The sequence below is a fragment of the Salmo salar genome, chromosome 23 (genome assembly GCF_965601325.2).
Source record: "Salmo salar chromosome 23, fSalSal1, whole genome shotgun sequence".
Taxonomy (NCBI): domain Eukaryota; kingdom Metazoa; phylum Chordata; class Actinopteri; order Salmoniformes; family Salmonidae; genus Salmo; species Salmo salar.
In genome coordinates this window covers 26,879,846-26,907,507 of record NC_138313.1, presented here as the reverse complement: position 1 = coordinate 26,907,507, position 27,662 = coordinate 26,879,846, and the positions used below count along the sequence as shown (strand labels likewise).

The 27,662-nt window shown below is 44.6% G+C and overlaps 2 protein-coding genes across 10 annotated transcripts in view; one reads left to right on the top strand and one right to left on the bottom strand.

Moving 5' to 3' along the window:
• The window catches only part of LOC106584308 (guanine nucleotide exchange factor DBS), a 90,677-nt gene that overhangs the window by 37,954 nt on the left and 25,061 nt on the right, over positions 1-27,662 (top strand). For all 9 annotated transcript variants that reach the window (XM_045706531.2, XM_045706534.2, XM_045706532.2 and 6 more), the window contains exons 15-26: positions 4,004-4,092; positions 18,128-18,194; positions 18,639-18,754; positions 20,755-20,824; positions 20,912-21,004; positions 22,993-23,085; positions 23,364-23,489; positions 24,214-24,438; positions 25,087-25,179; positions 25,533-25,611; positions 26,635-26,689; positions 26,835-26,926. In XM_045706531.2, coding sequence (XP_045562487.2) covers positions 4,004-4,092; positions 18,128-18,194; positions 18,639-18,754; positions 20,755-20,824; positions 20,912-21,004; positions 22,993-23,085; positions 23,364-23,489; positions 24,214-24,438; positions 25,087-25,179; positions 25,533-25,611; positions 26,635-26,689; positions 26,835-26,926 — 1,198 coding nt within the window. The remainder of the gene's footprint in view (positions 1-4,003; positions 4,093-18,127; positions 18,195-18,638; positions 18,755-20,754; positions 20,825-20,911; positions 21,005-22,992; positions 23,086-23,363; positions 23,490-24,213; positions 24,439-25,086; positions 25,180-25,532; positions 25,612-26,634; positions 26,690-26,834; positions 26,927-27,662) is intronic.
• On the bottom strand, positions 5,478-17,055 carry LOC106584309 (lactosylceramide 1,3-N-acetyl-beta-D-glucosaminyltransferase A-like). Its single transcript, XM_014169415.3, has 2 exons — positions 16,725-17,055; positions 5,478-7,300 (listed from the first exon to the last, which is right to left on the bottom strand). The coding sequence occupies exon 2, from the start codon at positions 6,989-6,991 to the stop codon at positions 5,852-5,854; it is 1,140 nt and encodes a 379-aa protein (XP_014024890.1). The 5' UTR covers positions 6,992-7,300; positions 16,725-17,055; the 3' UTR covers positions 5,478-5,851.

Sequence of the window (27,662 nt, the reverse complement as noted above, 5' to 3'; positions counted from 1 at the left end):
TGTCACGTCCTGACCAGTAAAGGGGGTCATTTGTCATTGTAGTATGGTCAGGGCGTGGCAGGGGGTGTTGGGCGTGGCAGGGGGTCCCAGCTCCACGCAGGAGGCCTCCAGCGACGCTTCTCAGCCCGGAGCCTCCAGCGACGCTTCTCAGCCCGGAGCCTCCAGCGACGCTCCTCAGCCCGGAGCCTCCAGCGACGCCTCCTCAGCCCGGAGCCTCCAGCGACGCCTCTCAGCCCGGAGCCTCCAGCGACGCCTCTCAGCCCGGAGCCTCCAGCGACGCCTCTCAGCCCGGGGCCTCCAGCGACGCCTCTCAGCCCGGGGCCTCCAGCGACACCTCTCAGCCCGGGGCCTCCAGCGACGCCTCTCAGTCCGGGGCCTCCAGCGACGCCTCCCAGTCCGGGGCCTCCAGCGACGCCTCCCAGTCCGGAGCCTCGCGACGCCTCCCAGTCCGGAGCCTCTAGCGACGCCTCCCAGTCCGGAGCCTCCAGCGACGCCTCCCAGTCCGGAGCCTCCAGCGGTGGTCTGCAACCCGGAGCCTTCAGCGGTGGTCTGCAGCCCAGAGCCTTCAGAACGGGAGCTACGCCCAGAGCCACCTCCGTAGTGGTAGGATTAGCGAACGGGGGTTATAGCACAGGAACATTGCGTGGCAGGGGGTGTTGTTTTGGGGTTGGTTTGTTTCATGGGGATTTGTTCTAGTTTTCATTTTCTTTTCTATGTTCATTTTCTGTGTGGCCGAGTATGGTTTCCAATCAGAGGCAGGTGTCTTTCGTTGTATCTGATTGGAAGCCATACTTAGGCAGCCTGTTTTTTCCTGTGCGTTGTAGGTGGTTGGTTTATCGTATAGTCTATGTGCACCTTACGGAACTGTTTTGTCGTATTGTTTATTTTGGTTAAGTGTTCACGTTAATAAATGAAGATGAGCACTTTACACGCTGCGCCTTGGTCCAATCCTTTCGACAGTTGTGACAGAACCACCCACCAAAGACGGACCAAGCAGCGTGGAAGGGAGCAACAGCAGAGGTATCTGGAGTCCTGGACCTGGGAGGAAATCCTGGATGGTAAAGGACCATGGAGGCAATCTGGAGAGTATTGCCGCCCGCCGGAGGAGATAGAGGCAGCGAAGGCGGAACGGTGTTACTGGGAGGAACGGCTGGAACGTCAGGAGGAGGCTGAGAAGCAGCCCCAAAAACTTTTTTGCGGGGGGCATACGGGCATACAGGAGAGAGCCGTGGAGCAAACCGGTGCCAGTCACGGAGTCAAGCACGGAGCTTGACGCGAGATTCCGGAAGGAGGAACTGGCGGAGAGGGCACGACTGAGCAGACGTGCAGAGGGGCGAGCGATGCATTACGGGGTGATGCGCACTATCTCGCCCATCCACACGCACAGTCCGGTGCGGTCGGTACGGGCTCCGCAGCGTTGCCGTGCTAGAGTTGGCACTCAGCCAGGAAGGAGTGTGCCTGCTCAGCGCATCTGGCCGCCAGTGCGTCTCCTCGGTCCAGTTTATCCTGCGCCTGCTCTACGCACGGCAGCCCGCATTCCCCAGCACAGACCAATAGTATACAGTATATACATATGAGATGAGTAATGCGAGATATGTAAACATTCTTAAAGTGGCATTATTAAAGTGACTAGTGTTCCATTTATTAAAGTGGCCATGATATCAAGTCTGTAGGTTGGCAGCCGGCTCTCTGTGCTAGTGGTTGCTGTTTAACAATCTGATGGCCTTGAGATAGAAGTTGTTTTTCAATCTCTCTGTTCCAGCTTCGATGCACCTGTACTGACCTCACCTTCTGGATGGAAGCGGGGTGAACAGGCAGTGGCTCGGGTGGTTATTGTCCTCGATGCTTCTTTCACATGCTTTGCTTGCTGTTTGGGGTTTTAGGCTGGGTTTCTGTACAGCACTTTGAGAATATCAGCTGATGTACGAAGGGCTATATAAAAATAAATTTGATTTGAATTTGATTTGATGATCTTTTTTGCCTTCCTGTGACATTGAGTGTTGTAGGTGTCCTGGAGGGCAGGTAGTTTGACCCCGGTAATGCGTTATGCAGACCGCACCACCCTCTGGAGAGCCTTGCAGTTGTTGGCGGCGTAGTTGCCGTACCAGGCGGTGACACAGCCCGATAGAATGCTCTCAATTGTGCACCTGTAAAAGTTAGGGAGGGTTTTCGGTGACAAGCCACATTTTTTCAGCCTCCTGAGGTTGAAGAGGCGCTGTTGCTTCTTCTTCACCAGACTGTCTGTGTACGGGGACCATTTCAGTTTGTCAATGATATGTACACCGAGGTGCTTAAAGCTTTCCACCTTCTCCACTGCTGTCCCGTCGATGTGGATGGGCGGTGCTCCCTTTGCTGTTTCCTGAAGTCCACAATCATCTCTTTTGTTTTGCTGACATTCAGTGAGAGGTTATTTCCCTGACACCACACTCCACTGCCCTCACCTCCTTCCTGTAGGCTGTCTCGTCATTGTTGGTAATCAAGCCAACCACTGTTGTGTCTTCTATAAACTTGATGATTGTGTTGGAGGCGTGCGTGGCCACGCAGTCGTGGGTGAACACAGAGTACAGGAGAGGGCTGAGAATGCACCCTTGTGGGGCCCCAGTGTTGAAGATCAGCAGAGTGGAGATGTTGTTTCCTATCTTCACAACCTGGGGGTGGTCCGTCAGGAAGTTCAGGACCCAGTTGCACAGGGCGGGGTCGAGACCCAGGGTCTCAAGCTTAATGATGAGTTTGGAGGGTACTATGGTGTTGAATGCTGAGCTGTAGTCAATTAACAGCATTCTTACATAGGTATTCCTCTTGTCCAGATGTGATAGGGCAGTGTGCAGTGTGATGGCGATTGCATCGTCTGTGGACCTATTGGGGCGGTAAGCAAATTGAAGTGGGTCGAGGGTAACAGGTAAGGTGGAGGTGAAATGATCCTTGACTAGTCTCTCAAAGCACTTCATGATGACCGAAGTGAGTGCTACGTGGTGATAGTGGACGTGGCTAGGGATGCCGTCTGGGCCGGCAGCCTTGAGAGGGTTAACACGTTCAAAAGTTTTACTCACGTCGGCCATGGAGAAGGAGAGCCCACAGAGATCCCACAGTGGGCCATGTCGGTGGCACTGTATTGTCCTCAAAGCGCGTAAAGAAGTTGGTTAATTTGTCAGGGAGCAAGACGTCAATGTATTATTTTTGTAATCCGTGATTGTCTGTAGACCCTGCCACAAACGTCTCATGTTTGAGCCGTTGAATTGCAACTTCACTTTGTCTCCATACTGACACGTTGCTTTTTTATTGCCTTACGGAGGGAATAACTACACTGTTTGTATTCGGTCATGTTTTCAGTCGCCTTGCCATGATTAAATGCAGTTGTATGTGCTTTCAGTTTTGCGCGAATGCTGGTTAAGGAAGGTTTTAATAGTCACAGTGGGTACAACATCTCCTATACACTTCCTTATAAACTCGCTCACCGAGTCAGCCTATACGTCAATGTTATTGTCTGAGGCTACCCGGAACATATCCCAGTCCACGTGATCGAAGCAAGCTTGAAGCGTGGAATCCGATTGGTCAGACCATCGTTGGATAGACCTAAGCATGGGCGCTTCCTGTTTTAGTTTTTGCCTATAGGAGGGGAGCAACAAGATGGAGTCATGGTCAGATTTGCCAAAAGGAGGGCGGGGGAGGGACTTGTATGCATCGCGGAAGTTAGAGTAGCAGTGGTCGAGTGTTACTCGCTCGTGTATTGCAATCGATATGCAGATAGAATTTAGGTAGCCTTGTTCTCAGATTAGCTTTGTTAAAATCCCCAGCTAGAATAAATGCAGCAGCCTCAGGATATATGGTTTCCAGTTTGCATGAAGTTCTAGTCATGCATGATAAGCCTCTCATCTTATCTAAATGTTAGCACTATGACCATGAGGGTGACGTTTGACAGGAAATGGGAGTCTCCAAGGTATATACAGCATGTGTCACCCTTTCACCTGTCTATGACTGCAACAATGTGTGTTTGTGTCCTCAGATTGAGGTAATGCATGAGGCAAGCCAGGGAGGCTCCAGCCACGTCCTGGTGACGAACGAGACAGAGGAGAGTCTTTCAAACAGACGGAGGTAAATGTCTCTTTCCGTTCTCTGCCCATATACAGTATCTTTCCTGTTTCTTTCTCTCTGGTCTTTTTCAAAACCACTGCATACACACACTGTTGCTAGTGATGAGGTTTATGACATTTTACAAGGGACTGCTTTTTCCTCAACCATTAGTTAGTGTTAGTTGAAGAAACTTTGAAATAGGTCACTGAGAGAGACAGTGAAAATTGAAAGACGAGGTTAGGCGATCATAGCACTTACAGTACAGTGGTCTGAAGAAAGGGCTTGTAGCGATGATGAAGATAGACTTTTATTGAGGCAAAGGCTGCCGGCTGACTGTTAGCACCCAGGTGACCACACACTGTGTGACTGCTGTGTGGAATGTCTCCTGCTCTAATTTCAACCTGCACAGTGCCTCCTGATATGGAGCACACTAAGTTTATTGATACTCGATAAGTCGATCACATTATTTATCTTGTCTTTATTGTAACTGTTACGGTTCGTAGGAGTGTACTCCCTGTTGCATGGGTACAATCTTTGACTCAACAGACATTTTTATATTTGGAAACCTCTTTTGAGGTTCTGAACTAGTGAGATAGTGCCTCAATCTCAAAGGGATGTGGCTGAAAGACGGAAATAAAATGAGCACAGGAAGTGAATGATATTTGCACTCCCCTCTGCCAAGCACAGGCATTAGAAGCAGTCACTGTAGGCCATGTGTATTTGCATGAAGTTGAAATGAGACGTACACAAGCTTATGTACATATGGTATGTCACCTGATATGTTAAAATGTCCTGTAACAGTTCTGGGTATTTATGCATAAGGTTTTTTTTTGTACACAAGATTTTCATAAAACACACATATAGCCTGTGATGTCCCTGACAATGTCTCTTTTGGAGCATAAAGTAGCAACAGATAAAAACCGCAAGAAGTAAATGAAGGACAGAGTTTGGGAAACCCCTGCTGTAGGCTAGGGCCGCTAGAGATCCATACTAAATCCACATTTTCACTGCCAAACATTCAGATTTCTTTATTACACATGCCAGATTTATAATTGTAGAGAATGTTAAAGACCCTTAGCAAACATTGGGAAGTGCTTTATGTTTGAAGGTGGGGTTAGTTAGCTTATTTCAGAGAGTAGTTAGTTTCACAGTGAATTCCTTTCTGCAGAGTCACTAAATGCTGTATGTTACCTTATCGGGGGGCCCAGACTGTAAGAAAGGGAGAGATGGGGGAGCAAAGTTCATATGGAATGATTTAGTGAGCAGGATGGGGTTTAAAGCAAATTGTGTTTGCTCATGGTTTGCAGCCTGACATTTTAGGAGAAGTGAAACCAGGGGTGGGGGAAGAAAGGAGTTGGCTCTATAGAGATAAGAGGGAAGGTAAAATGAGTAGGATACAGACGGTACACTTTCAACCAGTTTAATTCAATGAGCAATAGAAAACTGAATAAAAACCCTAATGTCAGCTATCAACGCTGGACAGAATTTCCTCTTGAGACTGTGAGGTAATTTATTCAAATTATTCTTCCCTTACAACTTCATGCAGCCAGCCAAAATGTTCCTGAATGCAGCCAAGAACATAAACAGTCTGTTTACCATCACACAATTAGCTAAACCACAAAGTACAACTGCAGTATCCATCAAGCCAAGGCAGGAGTGGTGAATATATGCTCAAGAACAAGGCTTTGGTCTTTATTTAGAAAATGATACCAGCTATAGACACTGAAATATATATAAAAAATAAAGACTGCAGTGACATTCTGTGCAGCCTTACAGTACACTATGAAAATGCTGCCTTGCATGGGTAGGTATTTAAATAGTAAGGTTTACATAGGAGCATTACTTTCACTGCTGTGCAGTACATCTTTCCCAACAGGCCAGAGGAAATGTCATGGATCTGGGGGTCCGTCGCTGCCTTCCAAAGGTACCGGACATCTGCCACGTGTCCGTGAGAGGTGATCATCTTATCGTAGATGCAGGGGTGATAGGGGGCCTTCCCTTCCCCTGAAAAGTAAACATGTTCCTGGGGAGACACCCCCATGGCGTTGGCACAGATGCCCATGAACACATCATCAATGTACAGCGAGGCATTGAGGGACAGAGTGGCCTGGTAGATTTTGGAAGCCACGTCCCCTGAGACAACGTACCCTGCCCCCGCCGTGTAGTCTGGGTAAGAGGGCCACTGGTACATCTCATAAGGCACGTGGTACTTGCTGTCCTTCCGGCGGTTAGGTGGGGCTCCCCTGTGCACGTGGCCCACCCAGAGGTCCCGGGCCCCCTGACGGATTAGGCCCTGCAGGTAGTGCACCAGGTTGGGCATGTGGACAAAGATGTCGTCATCTGCTGACATGAGGAAACGTGCTTGGCTGCAGTAGTTGTGGCTCCAGCGGAACTGCAGCAGCAGTTTGATGGTGAGGTTGTGAAAGGTGTCGACAAAGTCCTGCTGGACCAGGTCCCCATAGACCTGGTCCTCCCCCAGCAGCCCCCTCTGTACACGGCCCCTCTGCTGGGGGTTGGGGTGGACCCCCAGGGCAAACACCACCCTCACGGTGGCCCCCAACTCCCTCTGGGTGTAGGACTCATTCCCCCAGGTGGCCCGGATGGCCTGCCTCCTCTCCAGGTTCTCTGGGGAAGATTTGACGAACAGCAGCAACAGCACTTCATTGCTGTCACACTTGTCATGGTGGTTGATGAGGTACGGGAAGTTGCTCTGGCTCTTAGCCTCCCTCTGGCTGATGCCAAAGCTCTTGTTGATGAAGTCGTAGCTGTTGACCAGGTAGCGGTAGGAGTAGGACTTCATATGGCTCACCACATGGTGGTCCAGCTGCTCCCAGCACACCATCAACACGGACAGGACAAAGCACGTCATCACCAGCTGTACACATTGACATTTTCTGATCCTTCTGAAATTCCAAAACATTCTTCAATCCTTCCTACCCTTGCCCCCCCTTTTCTATCTTTTTGTCAAGTCCAATAGGTTGTTGCGTTTGACAGGCTGCTACTTTCACAATTATTCCAAATGATTTGGGAGTGTCTGAGTTCCATCCTATTTGCCCAACGGGAGACATAGGCTCCTCAGAGAAATGTTGGTCTTCAGTTAAATTTCATCTCCTCCTGACAACTCTCCACTCTGCTCTCTACTGGGTCTGTATTGTTGAGACAATCATGTCTCTAGTCATCATCGTTTTGTTATGTGTCCACAGTCACAAAGCATTCCACATCATAGGATCTGAAAAGAGAAAGACAAAAATATGAACATATTGCACTAATAGGAAATGCATTTGAAATTGTGAGTCAATATTATGTTATTGAGTCATTCTGAGGATGAGAATGAAACCACTAGATGTGCTTGATCCATCACGCCGGCTAAACCCAGTAAGTACTTTTGAAGTTATTCCAACAGTGCTAAAGTGCGAAAACCGCAGGGCGATGTCAATCAAGCGTGCTTATTCTGTCCAACGTGGAACGGGGCATCCATCCTCACGTCCCCAAGGTAGGCTACCCAAACAGCAACAACAGCCGTGGGTCGAGCAATCGCATTTAGTCCACAATGCGTGGACAGTCCAAATGCAATATTGGTTGAAGGCCTATAAATACAGACTGGTAACGTGGCTTTTCAATCAACCTACTCACCGGGGTGAAAGAACAACAGTAAGGCTGAAGGCGAAATTGTAACTTTTCTCAAATTCCAACGATTCAAAACTGAAGAAGCAAAGCTGTCAAAACGCGTATGCTCAGAGCTCCCTACAAAAAAATTCACCATGTCATTTTATTTAGGTTAATATTTCGATTAAAAGTTGGGTGAAAAAAATACCAAATTCCCTTTCATTGAAGACTTTTTGCAAATCCAATCAGTTTTCCACAATGATTCAACATCATCACATTACATTTTTTTGTTGAAATAACGTGGAAACCATGTTGATTCAACAAGTTTTTTGCCCAATGGGATGTAGGCCTATTACTGAGGAAAATGTATTTAAATTAAAAACAGAAATACCTTTATTTACGTAAGTATTCAGACCGTTTGCTATGAGAGTCAAAATTGAGCTCAGGTGCATCCTGTTTCCTTTGATCATCCTTGAGATGTTTCTACAACTTGATTGGAATTCAGCTGCGGTAAGTTCAATTGATTGGACATGATTTGGCTAGGCACATACCTGTCTATATAATGTCCCACAGTTGACAGTGCATGTCAGAGCAAAAACCAAGCCATGAGGTCGAAGGAATTGTCTGTAGGCACAGATCTGGGGAAGAGTACCAAAAAATGTCTTCAGCATTGAAGGTCCCCAAGAGCACAGTGGCATCCATCATTCTTAAATGGAAGAAGTTTGGAACCACCGAGACTCTTCCTAGAGCAGGCCACCCGGGCCAAACTGAGCAATCGGGGGAGAAGGGTCTTGGTCAGGGAGGTGACCAAGAACCCAATGGTCACTCTGACAGAGCTCCAGAGTTCCTCTGTGGAGATGGGAGAACCTTCAAGAAGGACAACCATCTCTGCAGCACTCCACCAATCAGGCCTTTATGGTAGAGTGGCCAGACGGAAACCAATTCTCAGTAGAAGGCACATGACAGCCCACCTAAAGTACTCAGACCATGAGAAACAAGATTTTCTGGTCTGATGAAACCAAGAATGGCAAGCGTCACGCCTGCAGGAGACCTGGCACCATCTCCACGGTAAAGCATGGTGGGGGCAGCATCAGGCTCTGGGGATGTTTTTCATCGGCAGGGACTGGGATACTAGTCAGGATCGAGAGAAATATGAACGGAGCAAAGTACAGAGAGATCCTTGATGAAAACCTGCTCCAGAGCGCTCAGGACCTCAGACTGGAGTGAAGGTTCACCTTCCAACAGGACAACGACCCTAAGCACACAACCAAGACAACGCAAGAGTGGCTTCGGGCAAAATCTCTGAATGTCCTTGAGTGGCCCAGCTAGAGCCTGGACTTGAACCCGATCGAACATCTCTGGAGAGACCCGAAAATAGCTGAGCAGCAATGCTCCCCATCCAAGCTGACAGAGCTTGAGAGGATCTGCAAAGAAGAATTGGATAAACTCTCCAAGTACAGGTGTGCCAAGCTTGTAGCGTCATACCAACAAGACTCAAGGCTGTAATCACTGACAAAGGTGTTTCGACAAAGTACTGAGTAAAGGGTCTGAATACTTATTTAATATGATATTTCTGTTTTATTTTATTCATTTGAAAAAAGTTCTATAAACCTGTTTTTGCTTTGTCGTTATTATGGGGTATTGTGTGTAGATTAAGGACAGTACAGTGCACAGACGCAGCCCACTATCAAAGACTGTGGACTCTCCTTCTCCGTGGCCGACGTGAGTAAAACATTTAAACGTGTTAACCCTCACAAGGCTGCCGGCCCAGACGGCATACCTAGCCGCGTCCTCAGAGCATGTGCAGACCAGCTGGCTGGTGTGTTTATGGAAATATTCAGTCATTCCCTATCCCAGTCTGTTGTCCCCACATGCTTCAAGATGGCCACCATTGTTCCTGTTCCCAAGAAACCTAAGGTAACTGAACTAAATTACTATCGCCTCGTAGCACTCACTTCTGTCATCATGAAGTGCTTTGAGAGACTAGTCAAGGATCATTTCACCTCTACCTTACCTGTCACCCTATACCCACTTCAATTTGCTTACCGCCCCAATAGGTCCACAGATGATGCAATCGCCATCACACTGCACACTGCCCTATCCCATCTGGACAAGAGGAATACCTATGTAAGAATGCTGTTAATTGACTACAGTTCAGTATTGATCACCATAGTGCCCTCAAAACTCATCATTAAGCTTGAGATCCTGGGTCTCGACCCCGCCCTGTGCAACTGGGTCTTGGACTTCCTGACGGGCCGCCCTCCGGTGGTGAAGGTAGGAAACATCATCTCCACTCTGCTGTTCTTAAACACTGGGGCCACACAAGGGTGCATTCCCAGCCCCCTCCTGTACTCCCTGTTCACCCACGACTGCGTGGCCATGCACACCTCCAACACAATCATCAAGTTTGCAGAAGACACAACAGTGGTAGGCTTGATTACCAACAACAATGAGACAGCCTACAGGAAGGAGGTGAGGGCCCTCGGAGTGTGGTGTCAGGGAAATAACCTCTCACTGAATGTCAGCAAAACAAAAGAGATGATTGTGGACTTCAGGAAACAGCAGAGGAAGCACCCCCCTTTCAACATCGACGGGACAGCAGTGGAGAAGGTGGAAAGTTTAAATTCCTCGGTGTACATATCACCGACAAACTGAAATGGTCCACACACACAGACAGTCTGGTGAAGAAGGTGTAACAGCGCCTCTTCAACCTCAGGAGGCTGAAAAATGTGGCTTGTCACCGAAAACCCTCACTAACTTTTTGCAGGTGTACAATTGAGAGCATCCTATCGTGCTGTATCACCGCCTGGTCGGCAACTGCACCGCCAACAACCGCAAGGCTCTCCAGAGGGTGGTGCGGTCTGCATAACTCATTACCGGGGGCAAACTACCTGCCCTCCAGGACACACCCGATGTCACAGGAAGGCAAAAAAGATCATCAAGGACCAGAACCACCCGAGCCACTGCCTGTTCACCCCGCTTCCATCCAGAAGGCGAGGTCAGTACAGGTGCATCAAAGCTGGGAGAGATTGAAAAACAACTTCTATCTCAAGGCCATCAGCAACCACTAGCACAGAGAGGCGGCTGCCTACCAACAGACTTGATATCATTGGCCACTTTAATAAATGGAACACTAGTCACTTTAATAATGTTTACATATCTCGCATTACTCATCTCATATGTATATACTGTATACTGTATCCTTCACTATCTATTCTTTACTATTTATTGCATGTTTAGCCGCTCTGTCACTGCTCATCCATATATTTTATTCATATATTTTCTCATCCCATTCCTTTACTAGATTGTGTGTATTAGGTTTTGTTGTGTAATTTGTTAGATATTAGGTTTTGTTGTGGAATTGTTAGATATTACCTGTTAGATACTGCTGCACTGTCGGATTTAGAAGCACAAGCATTTCGCTACACTCGTAATAACATCTGCTAACCATGTGTATGTGACCAGTAAAATTTGATTTGATTGGAGATTGATGAGGAAATAAACTATTTAAGACATTTTAGAATTAGGCTGTAACGTAACAAAATGTGGAAAAAGTCAAGGGGTTTGAATACTTTCTGGATGCACTGTATCTGTTATTTTCCCATGCCTATAGTGCCTTCACAAAGTACTCACACCCCTTGACATTTTCCACATTTTGTTGTTACAGCCTGTTTTTAATTTTATTTTTTATGTCACTGACCTACATACAATACCCCATAATGTCAAAGTGAAATTTTGTATTTTTATATTTTTACTAATGAATTTAAAATGAAAAGCTGATATGTCTTGAGTCAATAGGTATTCAACCCCTTTGTTATGGCAAGCCTAAATAAGTCAAATAATAAGTTGCAAGGACTCACTCTGTGTCCAATAATAGTGTTTAACATGATTTGTGAATGACTACGTCATATCTGTACCCCACACATACAATTATCTATAAGGTCCCACATTCGAACAGTCAATTTCAAACACAGATTCAACCATAAAGACCAGGGAGGTTTTCCAATGCCTCGCAAAGAAGGGCACCTATTGGTAGAAAAAAAGAAGCAGACATTGAATATCCCTTTGAGCATGGTGAAGTTATTAATTACACTTTGGATGGTGTATCAAAACACCCAGTCACTACAAAGATACAGGCGTCATTCCTAACTTCGTTGCCAGATAGGAAGGAATTTCATGGATTTCACGATGGTGCCAATGGTGACTTTAAAACAGTTTTAATAGTTTAATGGCTGTGATAGGACAAAACTAAGGATGGATCAACAACTTTGTAGTTACTCCACAATACTAACCTAATTGACAGAGTGAAAAGAACAAAGCCTGTACAGAAAAAAATTCTTCCAAACATGCATCCTGTTTTCAACAAGGCCCCAAAGTAATATTGCAAAACAATGTGGCAAAGCAATTAACTTTCTGTCCTGAATATAAAGTGTTATGTTTGGGGCAAATTAAATACAACACATTTTCAAGCATAGTGGTAGCTGCATCATGTTATGGTTATGCTTGTAATCGTAGAGGACTGGGGAGTTTTTCAGGATAAAATTAGAAGTAGAATGGAGGTAAGCACCGGCAAAACCGGGTTGTCTGCTTTCCACCAGACACTGGGAGATGTGTCGCCTTTCAACAGGACAATAACCTAAAACAAATCTAAACTGAAGTTGCTTACTAAGAAAACAGTGAATGTTCCTGAGTGGCCGAGTTACAGTTTTTACTAAAATATACTTGAAAATCTATGGCAAAAACTGAAAATGGTTGTCTAGCAATGACCAACAACCAATTTGACAGACCCTGAAGAATTTTGAAAAGAATAATGGGCAAATGTTGCACAATCCAGTTGTGGAAAGCTCTTAGAGACTCACCCAGGAAGATTCACAGCTGTAATCACTGCCAATGATGCTTCTACAAAGTATTGACTCAGTGATACAGTGAATACTTATGTAAATAAGATATTTCTGTATTAAATTAATAAATTCATAACTTGTTTTCACTTTGTCATTATGGTGTATCGTGTGTAGATGGGTGAGAAAAAATATATATGTTATCCATTTTCAATTCAGGCTGTAACACAACAAAATGTGGAATAAGTCCAGTGGTATGAATACTTTCTGAAGGCACTCCATCCCATTGTGCTCTATCTCTGAAAGGATGATGGAAAATTCTGTCAGAGTCCATCCTCTGTAGGTGCTTGTTCACAGTGTGAAGTATCTTAACCCTCTCAACCGTATAGCTGTAGTTGCTGAATCTTTTGTGAATGAATGCATAAGCCAACCCAGCGAAAGTTCAATAATGGAGGGGCTTTAAACTAACAGAGTGCATGGAATTGCTGAGGTCTGTACAAAACAGTCATCATGACAAAAAAAAATCATTACAGCAGCAGATTTAGGCAGTGGCCCACAACAATGAGCGGCCCTGACAGCATGCATCATATAACCTTGTGTCAATACCATGATGGCCATCTATCCAACAGTCCCAACGCAAATAACATTCAACTCCCAATTAGAATTTCCTCCCATGTCTGGGTGTCACATATGAGTGTCAATAAGAGGTAGAAATAAGATTGTTGTTTACTTTCTAGGTTATTGTAATCACAAAAGGTTGCATTTGTTTGGTTGACATTTTAGGAATTGTGAGTATTCCTGACCAAAACAACAAAAATATAAACTATATATACAAAAGTATGTGGACACCCCTTCAAATTAGTAGATGTGGCTATTTCAGCCACACCCATTGCTAACAGGTATATAAAATCGAGCACACAGCCATGCAATCTCCATAGACAAACATTTGCAGTATGGTGTGGGCTAGGCCCCTTAGCTCCAGTGAAGGGAAATCTTAACACTACAGCATATAATGACATTCTAGACGATTCTGTGCTCCCAACTTTGTGGCAACAGTTTGGGGAAGGCCCTTTCCTGTTTCTGCATGACAATGCCCCTGTGCACAAAGCGAGGTCCATACAGAAATGGTTTGTCAAGAGAACTTGACTGGCCTACACAGAGCTCTGACCTCAGCCCCATCGAACACCTTTGGGATGAATTGGAATGCCAACTGTGTGGCTCAGTTGGTAGAGCATGGTGTTTGCAACGCCAGGGTTGTGGGTTTGATTCCCACGGGGGACCAGTACGGGGGGAAAAAATTTATGAAATGTATGCACTGTAAGTCGCTCTGGATAAGAGCGTCTGCTAAATGACTAAAATGTAAAAAATGTAACTGTGAGCCAAGCCTAATTGCCCAACATCAGTGCCTGACCTCACTAATGCTCTTGTGGCTGAATGGAAGCAAGTTCTGCAGCAATGTTCAAACATTGAGTGGAAAGCCTTCCCAGAAGAGTGGAGGCTGTTATAGCAGCAAAGGGGGGACCAACTCCATATTAATGCCCATGATTTTAGAATGAGCTTTTCGACGAACAGGTCTCCACATACTTTTGGTCATGTACTCTATTTTCTCTCTCTCAAAACTATTTACAACAGAAGTTCACCATAGCGTTATTATAGGCTACAAAGTGTAATATATTTTAAATGATAGGCCTAGTGCAGGGATGGGCAACAAACGGCCCGCAGGTAGGATATGGCCCGTGAGCTTATTCAGGGGAGGGTTTTTATTTTTTAATTGGGGGAGGGTGGAGATTTATTATAAAAAATTAAAAAAATACAGGCCAATCTTGAACACCTAAAACTTGAATTTATTGCCCACCCCTAGACTAGTGAAACATTAATCCCTACCAATGCAAACCTTTTCACTGATCAATGCCTTGTAAAGCCAACTGTCCCCATGCAGTTCCTTTGAAAGGGGGAAAAAATCTTTGAGCCAACCTCCCAGAATATAAGTCCAGGAATGTAAACTCTTGGAGACATGAATGTGGTTTATTATTCATCAGCTCAACAACGATGGTTTGAGAATGCAGTAGACATCTATAGAGAAGTATAAAGAACTACAGTTTTGTGCTAAGTTGGGTTCTGAGTAAGTTCAGATAGATTAAAACACAATAGAATAGGCAGATAAGAACACCTAAATTGAGTTATTTTTTGTGTTAGCAGCTGTTATGATTTTTTTAAATGACATAAATTCCATATCATTGTTGAGTCGAAAGAAAATATTGAATTCTGTTAGATTTCTTGTGTCTATTGTTTTAAAACCTACCAAGAGGGTTAGGTTCCAATTCCATGAAAGAGTGTTGGCCTCTCCCCCTCCATCCCCACGATGATGCTACCGTTAGCTGTTATCTCCCCACAAGCTAATTGTAAAAGCAGTGTGAATTCAGGAGTGCGACATGAGCATAGATTTGTTTTTAGTTTTTCACAGTCTGACTTTTCTTTCTCAAACCCTCTACTGAAAGTCGACACCTTTTTGCTTTGAGCAGCTTAAGTTAATATAATGTTGCTCTTGCTGCTGGTGATTCTCTGATCCACCTCTAAGCAGACGACACCATTCTGTATACTTCTGGCCCCTCTTTGGACACTGTGTTAACTAACCTCCAGACGAGCTTCAATGCTATACAACTCTCCTTCCGTGGCCTCCAACTGCTCTTAAACGCAAGTAAAACTAAATGCATGCTATTCAATCGATCACTGCCCGCACCTGCTCGCCCGTCCGGCATGACTACTCTGGACGGCTCTGACTTAGAATACGTGGACAACTAGAAATACCTGGGTGTCTGGTTACACTGGAAACTCTCCTTCCAGACTCACATTAAGCATTTCCAATCCAAAATTAAATCTAGAATCGGCTTCCTATATCGCAACAAAGCATCCTTCACTCATGCTGCCAAACATACCATTGTAAAACTGACCATCCTACCAATCCTCGACTTCGGCGATGTCGTCTATAAAATAGCCTCCAACACTCTACTCAACAAATTGGATGCAGTCTATCACAGTGCCATCCGTTTTGTCACCAAAGCCCCATACACTACCCACCATTGCGACCTGTACGCTCTCATTGGTTGGCCCTCGCTTCATACTCGTCGCCAAACCAGTGGCAGTTCTAGACCATTTCAACTGGGGGGGGCCAAGCTGGGGTCAGTTGTTCTGTTAGAGGGGCCAGTTACATTAGACAGTAACATTAGACATATCGTTTTCTTCACTGCATTGCAGGCATTAGCAGGCAAAAGACCATGTTCATAATCATTCAACAATTTATTTGCATTTTCTGTCTAACAACGGATGATAAAAAAGAACAACAGCAAAAATGTGTTATGTAAAAATTATTTCATACTCCACATTTAGGGGGGCCACAAGGGGGTCCAAAATTTCTGTCACAGGGGCACTGGACCCCCCCCCCCCCCCCTAGAACCGCTAGTGCGCCAAACCCACTGGCTACAGGTTATCTACAAGTCTCTGCTAGGTAAAGCCCCGCCTTATCTCAGCTCACTGGTCACCATAGCAGCACCCACTCGTAGCACGCGCTCCAGCAGGTATATCTCACTGGTCACCCCCAAAGCCAATTCCTCCTTAGGTTGTCTTTCCTTCCAGTTCTCTGCTGCCAATGACTGGATCAAACTGCAAAAATCTCTGAAGCTGTATACCCATATCTCCCTCACTAGCTTTAAGCACCAACTGTCAAAGCAGCTCACAGATCATTGCATCTGTACATAGCCCATCTGTAAACAGCCCATCTATCTACCTACCTCATCCCCATACTGTATTTATTTATTTATCTTGCTCCTTTGCACCCCAGTATCTCTACTTGCACATTCATCTTCTGCACATCTACCATTCCAGTGTTTAATTGCTATATTGTAATTACTTCGCCACCATGGCCTATTTATTGCCTTAACTTACCTCATTTGCACTCACTGTATATAGACTTTTTGTTTTCTTTTGTTCTACTGTATTATTGACTGTATGTTTTGTTTATTCCATGTGCAACTCTGTGTTGTTGTATGTGTCGAATTGCTATGCTTTATCTTGGCCATCTCGCAGTTGCAAATGAGAACTTGTTCTCAACTAGCCTACCTGGTTAAATAAAGTGAAAAATAAAAACAAAGTATTTCAGCTAGCGCATACAATTCCCCCCACCCCCTCCCTCTCCTCTCCCAGATCACTTACCAGCCTGTGAGAGTTCCATCCACGTGTTGCGGGGAAAAGTACAGCAAACTATTCTCCCATGCCCCTCTTTTCCTGTAGACGAGCACTCTCTCTCCCTCTCCCTCTCTCCTTCCCGCTCTCTCTTTCCCCTCTGTGTGTAAGGAATGGCAGCATTAGCCTCCAGCTTCCTGCTTGAGTTGTTCTGTCTGTTCGTCTCTACGCTGTGTGACTGTGAAAGACTGAGAGAGCAGAATGGGAGCGGGGGAGGAAACCACTGGGCTAGAGGGGGAAAGCTCAGCCCCTGTACCTCCCCTCTTCCAGCCTGCCTTACCCGAATCAGTCTATGATCCTCTCTCTGCGTTATCATATCAGTGAAGCCAACCAGCAGGAGTGAAGCTGGATCATATGCCAGATTACCAGAGCTTGGAATTTGTGTCATCTGAGTTGCATCAGCTACTACAAATTCTGCACAATAAAGGCAATTCAGTGTTCCCGAGGATCACATTAGGAGAGGGTTTGCACAGGGGCGAACTCTGGCATTGTCTTGTAGTACATGACATGTATACATTAGTTGTTTTATATAGTTATGGCATTGTTTTTCTGTTGGAGGAGGTTATCTTTGCTCCCTGACTTAATTCTAGGCACACCGAGGTGTGTGGAGATCTAAGCTATTTTATACACTAACACCTTAGCTGGTGTTGCTTTAAGCAACATGAGGGAGGATGGCAGAGTATGTATCAATAAAAATGATTTTACCTAGGAGCACAAATAACAGGCTAGGCACATGGCGACATGGAACAGTTTCCCTCCAGGGCTTCAATCAAGGCATCTCTGTCCATAATATTTATTCACATGATGCTGCCCTATCTTCCAAAATCGATATGCACAGATCTTATTGCGTTGGGACTTAGGAGGCAGTCACCTATGATATAACAGATGCTTGCCTCTGTGAGATTGGCGGGGCCTTTTGGAGGAGTTTTATTGACCTATAAAATGTGACCATACATCAAACACCACTCAGTGTCTCGATGGGCTCGTGATGGCACATAAAAATCAAGACCTCAGAACTCATACAAATGTGCACATTAAAGGGGCCATTAAAGTCTGGAAATGTTAGCTTTGCTCAAGATGGTTGGTTTTATGACAACTTCCTCGGTTAATTCTCCAAAGGTCTTATTTTCCCCCCTTGTACCTCCTATCTGGGGTGCTGTACTGTTGTCTTTAGCGGAGCCTCTTTTGGGTTTGTACAATAACCTAATGATGATGTTGGTGATCATTTAGAACTTTGACAAAGCACTTAGTGTGTGAGAGGCAGTTGATGTCCTCATTATGGGTTTCATTAATCTATCTGCATTGACAAATACGACTAAAGGGCTTCTCTGCAATTGTTGTGTATTGACGGATCCTGTATTTTTCCTCCCCAGACACATCATGAACGAGCTTATTGAAACTGAGAGGCTGTACGTCGAGGAGCTGCAGAGCATCATGGAGGTGCGTTTGTTACTTTAATTGGCTCTCTCGTGACTGTGAAACGCTGCCAGTTAGTGGCAATAATGTCAAGGAGACAGTAGAGAAAGCGCTCCTTTCTCTGCTTACTGCACCTAGGGAAAATAAAACCCTTTTCTAAAAATCGAATTGACTGTCAGTGTAAATGTTGCATTAGATCTGCCCATTTCAGAATGCCGTGTGAACTTTTGTTGAACTTAAAATGTGCTGTCTTTATCGATTAGATGAGTCATTAGGCTACTCAAACTGTCAGTGATTGATTGATTGATTGATTGATTGAAGTTCATATAATGTTCATTCAAGTGTTATGTGTAAAGCCATGTGGAGGACTGGATTTTATTGGGTTCAGATTATCAAAGAAGCGTTGACATTATCATTGTTTTCACTGAGCCATTACTCATTGGCTTTGAATGTGATTTTCTTCTCCAGGGATATGCTGCCGAGCTGGACAACACAGAGCTTTCCCCCCTCATCCCCGCAGCCCTGGAGAACAAGAAAGATGTACTGTTTGGCAATCTCCCAGAAATATATGAATTTCACAACAGGTGACCTAATTTCCTCCGTCTCGTTGTAAATTACATTTCCATATTCAGTGAGTTGACAAATGTGCCTGCAACGTCAAAAGAAAAAAGGATTGGCATGGTCCCCATCCCCCCTGCCACATGACAATCCTGAGAGATAGCCTTCTTCCTCTCACTGGTCTCCCACTGCTAACAACTTCTCTTAACCTGACCTGTGTTTAACACATTTCTACCATGCATTCATTGGCTGCAGGCACTCACATGGAACAACTGGTGACTTTATTCTTTCTCACAGCTTGGGAAGTTCCCCCCCCATTTTTCAATGGAAGCTATATATAGAACACATTGTACCGCTATGTCAACTATGAAGGCTCCAAATAACATTCCTTATCACCAGAACGGTATGCCACAAAGCAGAATCAATAAGTTAAGGCGTCCGCATTCTTCCCATCCGGAACAGTTCGTGCATATACTGTATTATGACGAGATTTTGTGACTTTTGTTTCGGTCTTCGGCAATGTTTTTTTTTCGGCTGTTCGTGCGCATAAACATTTTTCTCGAGGCAAGCCGAAGTTCTGAAGCTGAAGTCTACGCCCCTTCGTCGGTAATTGGTCAACAGTAGGGAATCTTCAGTTAAGTGTTTGTTGTCATACAACTATAGACGATTCGTTTTCATGCAAATGTTTCCACTTGAGAAATACTGTACCAAACATCCTAGTTAGATGTAAAACTGCACGACTAAGATCTCTACGGCAAAAACATCCAAATTAATGACGGATGTCTTGAATTATCTTAGATTAATACTGACTCCGGCATCTCAACATGGACAAACAGTACTATTGCTGCTTTTTTCTCGTTTTTCAAGCGAATGTGGAAGGTATGCGAGGGCACTCGTTCTGTTCGCCTAGCCGAGTTCGCCAGCCTAACTGAAGTATGCAGAAGCCTTTAGCCAGCTAACTTTGATATCTACTGATTGATTTTCTGGTTTATGAGGAAAGCTAAACTAAGATATGTACTTTTGGTTGTTGGGTCAATCAGACCATGCATATTTGAAGCTTATCTTTTTTTATTTTTTATCATACGTTATTTATGTAAGTTAACTGGCAGAGTCGTTGATCTTGCTTTGTAAAATACCTCTCTGAGCAAGAAGTAAAAAAATTAAATAAAAAAATACATCCTGCATTGTGATTGGCTGCGAGAACTCAATTGACAGTGAGCTCGGTATTGTCTTGGGGGTTTTGTGTTCTAGGCGTGATGCCCCATGTGATGGACACCCATTGTTCTGCAAGGCCCTGTGATCACTCCCTCTCAGGTGGGGTTAGGTTACAGTGAGAGGGGCAAACAAAAGGTTCCACAGGGACCCATAGAGCTCCACGCCACATGGGCATTCAATATTATGCAGACACATTCACTTGAACATGTTCCTTCACCCCCGCTTTTCCAGTTCGTCCATATTTCTAATACAATGACAATATCCATAACACATATATATCAGATATGTCAACATTTCAGTGCCAGGGTTTTAGCTCTTAACACTATCATTTGATTATCAGTGGATAATTTCTGTTGTGTAATGTTTTATCTCTACTCAGCTAAATACTGTCCAGTGTCCATAGCTGAAGGACTTACTGTATTAACTCCCTGGTGTGGAAATGCTTACGGAGTTAAAACCCAGGACAAACCCCCAAGCATGATACTAATGGGACACTCATTGGGAAGGCTCAGGGTTCAGTAGGTTAATTCAATGTCAACTGCAGGGCCCTACAAAAATCCCAACCTTGTTGTTCAGACAGACATCCATGGCTTCCATAACTTTACACATCATAGACGTTCCAAACAGAAGTGCACAGACTGTCCACCAGCTATAATTTCCCAACATACTCTTAACTTACCAGCATAGGAAATGGCAATCTGATGAATGTGCAATTGTATCCAATGTTATACAGTACTTTATGTACCTTGTAAGGGGTAAACAGGAAATGTGTTGAACTTTTTAATTGAGTTGACTTCATCCTTGTTCGCAGGACATTTTTCAAAGAGCTTGAAAATTGCATGGAAAGGCCAGAATTGGTAGGGACCTGCTTTTTGAAAAGGGTGAGTTCCTTGTGTTGATTTAATTTGGAAACTGAAGGTCGTTACTGTGTTGTTATGTTGCATTGCTAAGTGTCTGTCTCTCTCCAGAAAGAAGAGCTGCAGATCTATGAGAAGTATTGTCAGAACAAGCCTCGATCAGAGGCACTGTGGAGACAGTGTGGAGACAGCCTGTTCTTCCAGGTGACTCCCATTCCTTGGGTGTCTAAGTGTTGTGTGTCTCAGTGTTGTCATGGTTATGATATAGTATTCCACTGTATAATGGTGTCAGTTTACATTAAAGGGATACTGTGAGAACCTTGTTTTACTTCCCCAGAGTCAGATTAACTTGTGGATACCATTCTTATGTCTCTGCATGCAGTATGAAGTTACGCTACCATAAATGTAGTTACGCTACTGTACATGTAGACTTCCAGTCATTGCGCTAATGCTAGTTAGCATTGGCTTTCGAAACTATCGCTAAATTCCTTCATACTGAACGCAGAGACATACAAATGGAATCCACAAGTTCATCTGACTCTGGGTAAATAGATTAAATGCTGGAACTATCCCTTTAAGCAACATGTCATTGGAAAAACGTACATTTCCTGTTGTTTAGGGTTCAGATTTGGCTTGACAGACAGTGCATTTGGAAAGTATTCAGACCCTTTGACTTATACCACTTTTGTTTTTACATTACAGCCTTATTCTAAAATGCACACACACAATACCCCATGATGAAAACAGTTTTTTAGAACATTTTACAAATGTATAAAAAAAAACCGGAAATGACATTTACATAATTGTTCAGACCCTTTACTCAGTACTTTGTTGAAGTATCTTTGGTAGCGATTACAGCCTAGAGTCTTCTTTGGTATGACACTACAAGCTTGGCACACCTTTCTTCTCTGCAGATCATTGTTCTCTGCAGATCCTCTCAAGCTCTGTCAGGTTGGATGGGGAGCGTCGCTGCACAGCTACTTTCAGGTCTCTCCAGAGATGTTCGATCGGGTTCGAGTCCGGGCTCTGGCTGGACCAGTCAGGGACATTTAGAGACTTGTCCCGAAGCCACTCCTGCATTGTCTTGGCTGTGTGCTTAGGGTTGTTGTCCTGTTGGAAGGTGAACCTTCGCCCCAGTCTGAGGTCCTGAGCGCTCTGGAGCCGGTTTTCATCAAGGATCTCTCTGTACTTTGCTCCGTTCATCTTTCCTTCGATCATGACTAGTCTCCCAGTCCCTGCAACTGAGAAACATCCCCTCAGCAGGATGCGGCCACCACCATGCTTCACTGTAGGGATGGTGCCAGGTTTCCTAAAAAATTTTATGCTTGGCATTCAGACCAGATAATCTTGTTTCTCATGGTCTGAGAGTCTTTAGGGGCCTTTTGGCAAACTCCAAGCGGACTGTCATGTGAGTGGCTTCCGTCTGGCCACTCTAACATAAAGGCCTGATTGGTGGAGTGCTGCAGAGATAGTTGTCCTTCTGGAAGGTTCTCCCATCTCCACAGAGGAACTCTGGAGCTCTGTCAGAGTGACCATCGGGTTCTTGGTCACCTCCCTGACCAAGGCCCTTCTCCCTCGATTGCTCAGTTTAGCCAGACGGCCAGCTCTAGGAAGAGTCTCGGTGGTTCCAAACTTCTTCCATTTAAGAATGATGGAGGCCACCGTGTTCTTGGGGACCATCAATGCCGCAGACATTGTTTGGTACCGTTCCCCAGATCTGTGCCTCGACACAATTCTGTCTCGGCTCTCTACAGACAATTCCTTCAACCTCATGGCTTGGTTTTTGCTTTGACATGTACTGTCAACTGTGGGACCTTATATAGACAGGTGTGTGCCTTTCCAAATCATGTCCAATCAATTGAATTTACCATAGGTGGAATCTCAAGGATGATCAATGGAAAGAGCATACGCTCAATTTGGAGTCTCATAGCAAAGGGTCTGAATACTTATGTAAATAAGGTATTTCAGTTTTTTATTTGTAATAAATGTGCAAACATTTCTTAACCTGGTTTTGCTTTGTCATTATGGGGTATTGTGTGTAGATGGATGAGAATTATATATATATTTTCAATCCATTTTAGAACAAGTCTGTAACGTACCAAAATGTGGAAAGAATCAAGGGGTCTTAATATTTTCTGAATGCACTGTAAATGATTGCAACAGGAAACATTCTATGATGTTTGTTACTGCAGGAATGTCAGAAGAAGCTGGACCACAAACTCTCCCTGGATGCCTATTTACTCAAGCCTGTGCAGAGGATCACCAAGTACCAGTTGATGGTCAAGGCAAGTTTATCACTGAGGTTAATCTTTCACTTCAGCACTATACAATCACAGGCTTATTCAAATTTTAGAGCAACACACAGATAACAGATACGATGTAAATGTCTTCACTGCTCAAACATCCTCCTTCACTGCCCAAGGGCTAACATGCAAAGCACTTCCTTCAGACTGATCTAATTGGAAGACCTTAACTCTCAAGCAGAGGAGGCTGGTGAGAGGAGCTAAGATACATTATTTATCCCACTTGGCTTTGTCCTGACCCGGCTCTGTTTCCTCTCTAGGAGATGCTGAAATGCAGTAAGAACCAGGAGGGTACTGCTGAGTTGGAGGAGGCCCTGGCCACCATGCTGGACATCATCAAGTCTGTCAATGACTCCATGCATCAAATTGCCATAACGGGATTCGAGGTCAGTAGTTTCAGGTTTTATTAGTCGTAAAATGGACACGAGATGCATCGTATACACACCGTCCAATGAAATGGTTACTTGCAGGTTCCTTCTTGACAATGCAAAAACAACAAGAAATAATAAAACATAACAATACGAACATATAGTAAATGGCTCAATATAATAAATATTTTAGCATAAGTAAGGAAGGCACAATTTATAGTCCAATATTTATGCATGATTTGGGGAAGGGGGGATTGGGTATGTGTTTTAAATTATGTTACCAATTGTGCAGTATGGTAGCAGGAGTTGTGCTGTGTGTGTATCATGAATGTGTGTGCGCGTGTGTGTGGATGAGTGCATGTGTGCTACAGTGCAGGTGGTCAGTCCAGTTCAAGTGTTCAGCAGTCTGATGGCTTGAAGATAGAAACTGTCTCTGAGCCTGTTGGTATCAGACCTCATGCTCCAATACCGTCTGCCTGACGCAAAGGGAGTGAACAGCTCGTGGCTGGGGTGTATGACTAGGCTCGAGTGAAAGGGTTTGAAAAATCAGTCCGATTTTAGATCATTACTGTTCCTTACTGTTCCTATCTTAGAGTGGATCTGTTGGGCTGTGGCAAAGTTCCAGGAAGTCCTGCTGTTAATCAGTTTGACTAATCTGGTGGAGAGAGAGTGTTATGGCTAGGTGTACTGTATGTGTGAGGGTGTAGGACTGATGTCCCCTGTGTGCCTTTCCCACCCCCAGGGGAACCTTAGTGAGCTGGGCAAGCTCCTGATGCAGGGCTCATTCAACGTGTGGACGGACCACAAGAAGGGCCACAGCAAGGTGAAGGACCTGGCCCGCTTCAAGCCCATGCAGAGGCACCTGTTCCTCTACAATAAGATGCTGCTTTTCTGTAAGAAGCGGGAGGAGACCACGGACGGACACGAGAAGCCGTCCGCCTCCTATAGCTTCAAACACTCCCTAAAGGTGAGGTTGGCTTGTGGGGTCAGTTCTTTGTAGGACAAACATAACAATTGCTCACCTGGAATTTGAATGGTTTTAACTGTCCGTGGGGCTGCGATTCTCACCATCCTCCACTTACTTCCCCCTTCTCATATGGAAACTTTACAGTGGCTCTCTCCGATCCCCTGAGAACCTTGGAATTCACTTTCATGCCACATATTTCAATTCAAGCTTATCTAGATGCATAAAAAGCCAGGGCAGGAAACAGGGCCCTGAGATTACAGGACCTCTTTTCATCAATGGGATGCTGGGACAACCCTTTGTTTTCTAAAGGAAACCTTTGATGAACTTGTTTTTTTCTCTCACTCGCTGATATAAAGTGCTTTGCATGTAATACACTCTGACTGTCATTGGGTCAGTGAGTAATGGTGTTCATAACTTAATAGGAAAAGACATGTTTCAGCCCAGGGCTGTTTCAGGATAGAGCCATTCAATTGGAATTAAAGCTGAACTAAAAAGCTGTAGCAGTTCACATTAGTTTGCAGAATACAAGAGCCTCTGAGCACGATTCTATCTTTAAATTCTCTTTACGTGTGTTTGTGTGAAGCTGCAGGACAAATCAGAAATATGAAGCTGTCATTGTTGTTAACCACAGCCTTGCCCCTGTTTCAGATGAGTGCTGTGGGAATCACCGAAAATGTCAAAGGAGACATTAAGAAGTTTGAGATCTGGTATAATGGCAGAGAGGAAGTTTATATCATTCAGGTACATGTCCATAAACTTTCTGCGTATAAAAATAAAACTCAATTGTTTCCATTTAAATGACTAGTTATTTTCCAAAGAATACTAAATAGGTGCCAGACTTTGTAATAAGAGCTGTGATTCAGCAACATTCTTTTCTAAGAAGCATACCTCTCACTCCTGAGACATTTGTCATAAAGATGTCAAATGCCTTTTCTGTATGATATTCTCCTTGTGACCACTTGGTGGCAGTGTTGTCCCACTGAGAGTAGCTCCTCAGACGTCGCTACAACAGAAACATCCAATGTCTGGTGTGAGGGAGGCTGTACAGTTAAACCTCAGAGGATATATATATATTAGTTTGTGTGTCTCCCCAGGCTCCCTCCATGGATGTGAAGAACATGTGGGTGTCAGAGATCCGGAAAGTTCTGACAGGCCAGCTCGAAGCTTGCAGAGGTATGCAGTGTGTGGGGATTCTCTGTCTAGGCATATTTATACCACCCTCTCAGCTCCCACACTGGACACCTGGACACAGCCCTGACGCCTCCCAGAATGCTGATGTGAATGTTAAGCGGGGGGGAGACCAGTGTTTGAGAACACATACCTGACCAGATGGTACAGTCCACACATTCCTCTCCTCCTGTCCTCTCCCTCCACCTCCCTAGTAGTATGCATCAATCGCCCCATGTTCTGCTCCGAAGCTCCTGACAGTCAGGAAAACGACCCTCTGTGCATTGTGTACTCTCAACTGAACTGACAACCGGTGTGTGTGTGTGTGAGAGAGAGGGTGTATGTGTGAGGGGACTGGATAATGACACAGCAGCCCTCATATGAGAGAGAGTGAAAGAGGCTCTGGCCTCTGGCCTGTGACTCTGGCCTGACGGAAGGCTGGATGTGATTTACTCCTGTCTCTGCTGGCAAGTGGTGGGAGGGGAGTACGTACAGCAGCATAGAGAAGCACACAAGATAAGCCAGTGTGAGATGTTAAAAAGCCCAGCGACATGGGGTTTGTGTAATAGCAGGACAAGGCAGTGGCTTGTACTGCAGCTGTTTGATTTGATTCCTCCCCTGGGCTTTGGCAGTCAACTGTCCTGTCCCTCCTGTTAAAGACACAGATTAGTGGCTTCCATTCTGTCTACACCGCTGTTTAGGCCCACGGCTTCTGGTCTGACTACACTGTTTTGGTCCACATACCCTCCTGTGGCTTATGTAACTCCTGGGATTTCTCCTGTTTTATCGCCTGGCATTGAAATATAGTTTTATCAACCTGCTTTTGCCTGCAGGTTTCTCACATGGTCCTACATGCTGTGTGATGTACACAAGTATGCAAACAACAAATGTACACACACACACGCACACACTTGCATACCTATGAATTCACCTCACTGACCGTTTTATGTCAATTTAACCTAAACTAATATGTCGTTCCATTGAAAATCTATGTTCTAATCCAATACCATTTTTTTTCTCCATTCACAGAGGCTAGTCAACTCCATCAGAAGATCACTGAGAATGTGTATCACGCTCCCATGAGGTAGAGTACTTGGTCTCACAACGTTTTCATCATGTCGTGTGATTGAATGGCGGCAGCGCATAGATGCTCTCAAGTACAGGGAATGTAATGCTTCTATAGTGGCTATGTGATTGACTGTCCCATATCGCTCCTCTCCGCCGCTCAGAAACATACGCAAAATGGCCCTGAGGCAGTCGGACTCATCTAGCCCGGAGACAGGCTTCAGGAGGAGCAGCCCCAACATGAGACAGAAACGAGGTGAGAGATCACACAGCCGCTGACGGCCCCCGCCAACTAGGGCGGCGGTCATGAAATTTTGTCAGCCGGTTATTGTCATGCAAAAGACTTCCAGTCTCACGGTAATTGACCTTTAATTAACATGAACACGTTTAGCATACAAGCCGCTGATGCGGGTCTTTGGAACATTTACTAAATCAATTTAATATACACCATCACAATAAATCTTTTTTGTTGTTGTTGTCAGGTCTAAAAAACATTATGATATGAAGAAAATACATTTCAGAAGAACAGAGTATGAGTTGGCCTACTGTAGGCCCATGTTATCTGGCTATGCTCCATGCCATAGGCTGTAGGCTTGTTCAATTAGCTGACAAGATTTTATAGTAAGAAATATATCATTGAACTTAGCTGAATAAAATAGAAAGGATATTTTTCTCATTAAGGATCGATTGACTGCGCATATGAAGTGGCCATGTTGAGCGTAAAAGAGATCATTTGAAACAGGTCCTACATGTTAGATTTAGAGTTATTTGGCAACTTTAGTTGTGAATAATACAAACTTTAGAATGTCTTAGAAATCAAAACATACAGTACCAGTCAAACTTTTGGACACCTACTCATTCAAGGGTTGGGTTTTTCTTTATTTTTACTGTTTTCTACATTGTAGAATATATAGTGAAGACATCAAAACTATGAAATAAAACATATGGAATCATGTAGCAACCAAAAAAAGTGTTAAACAAATCAAAATATA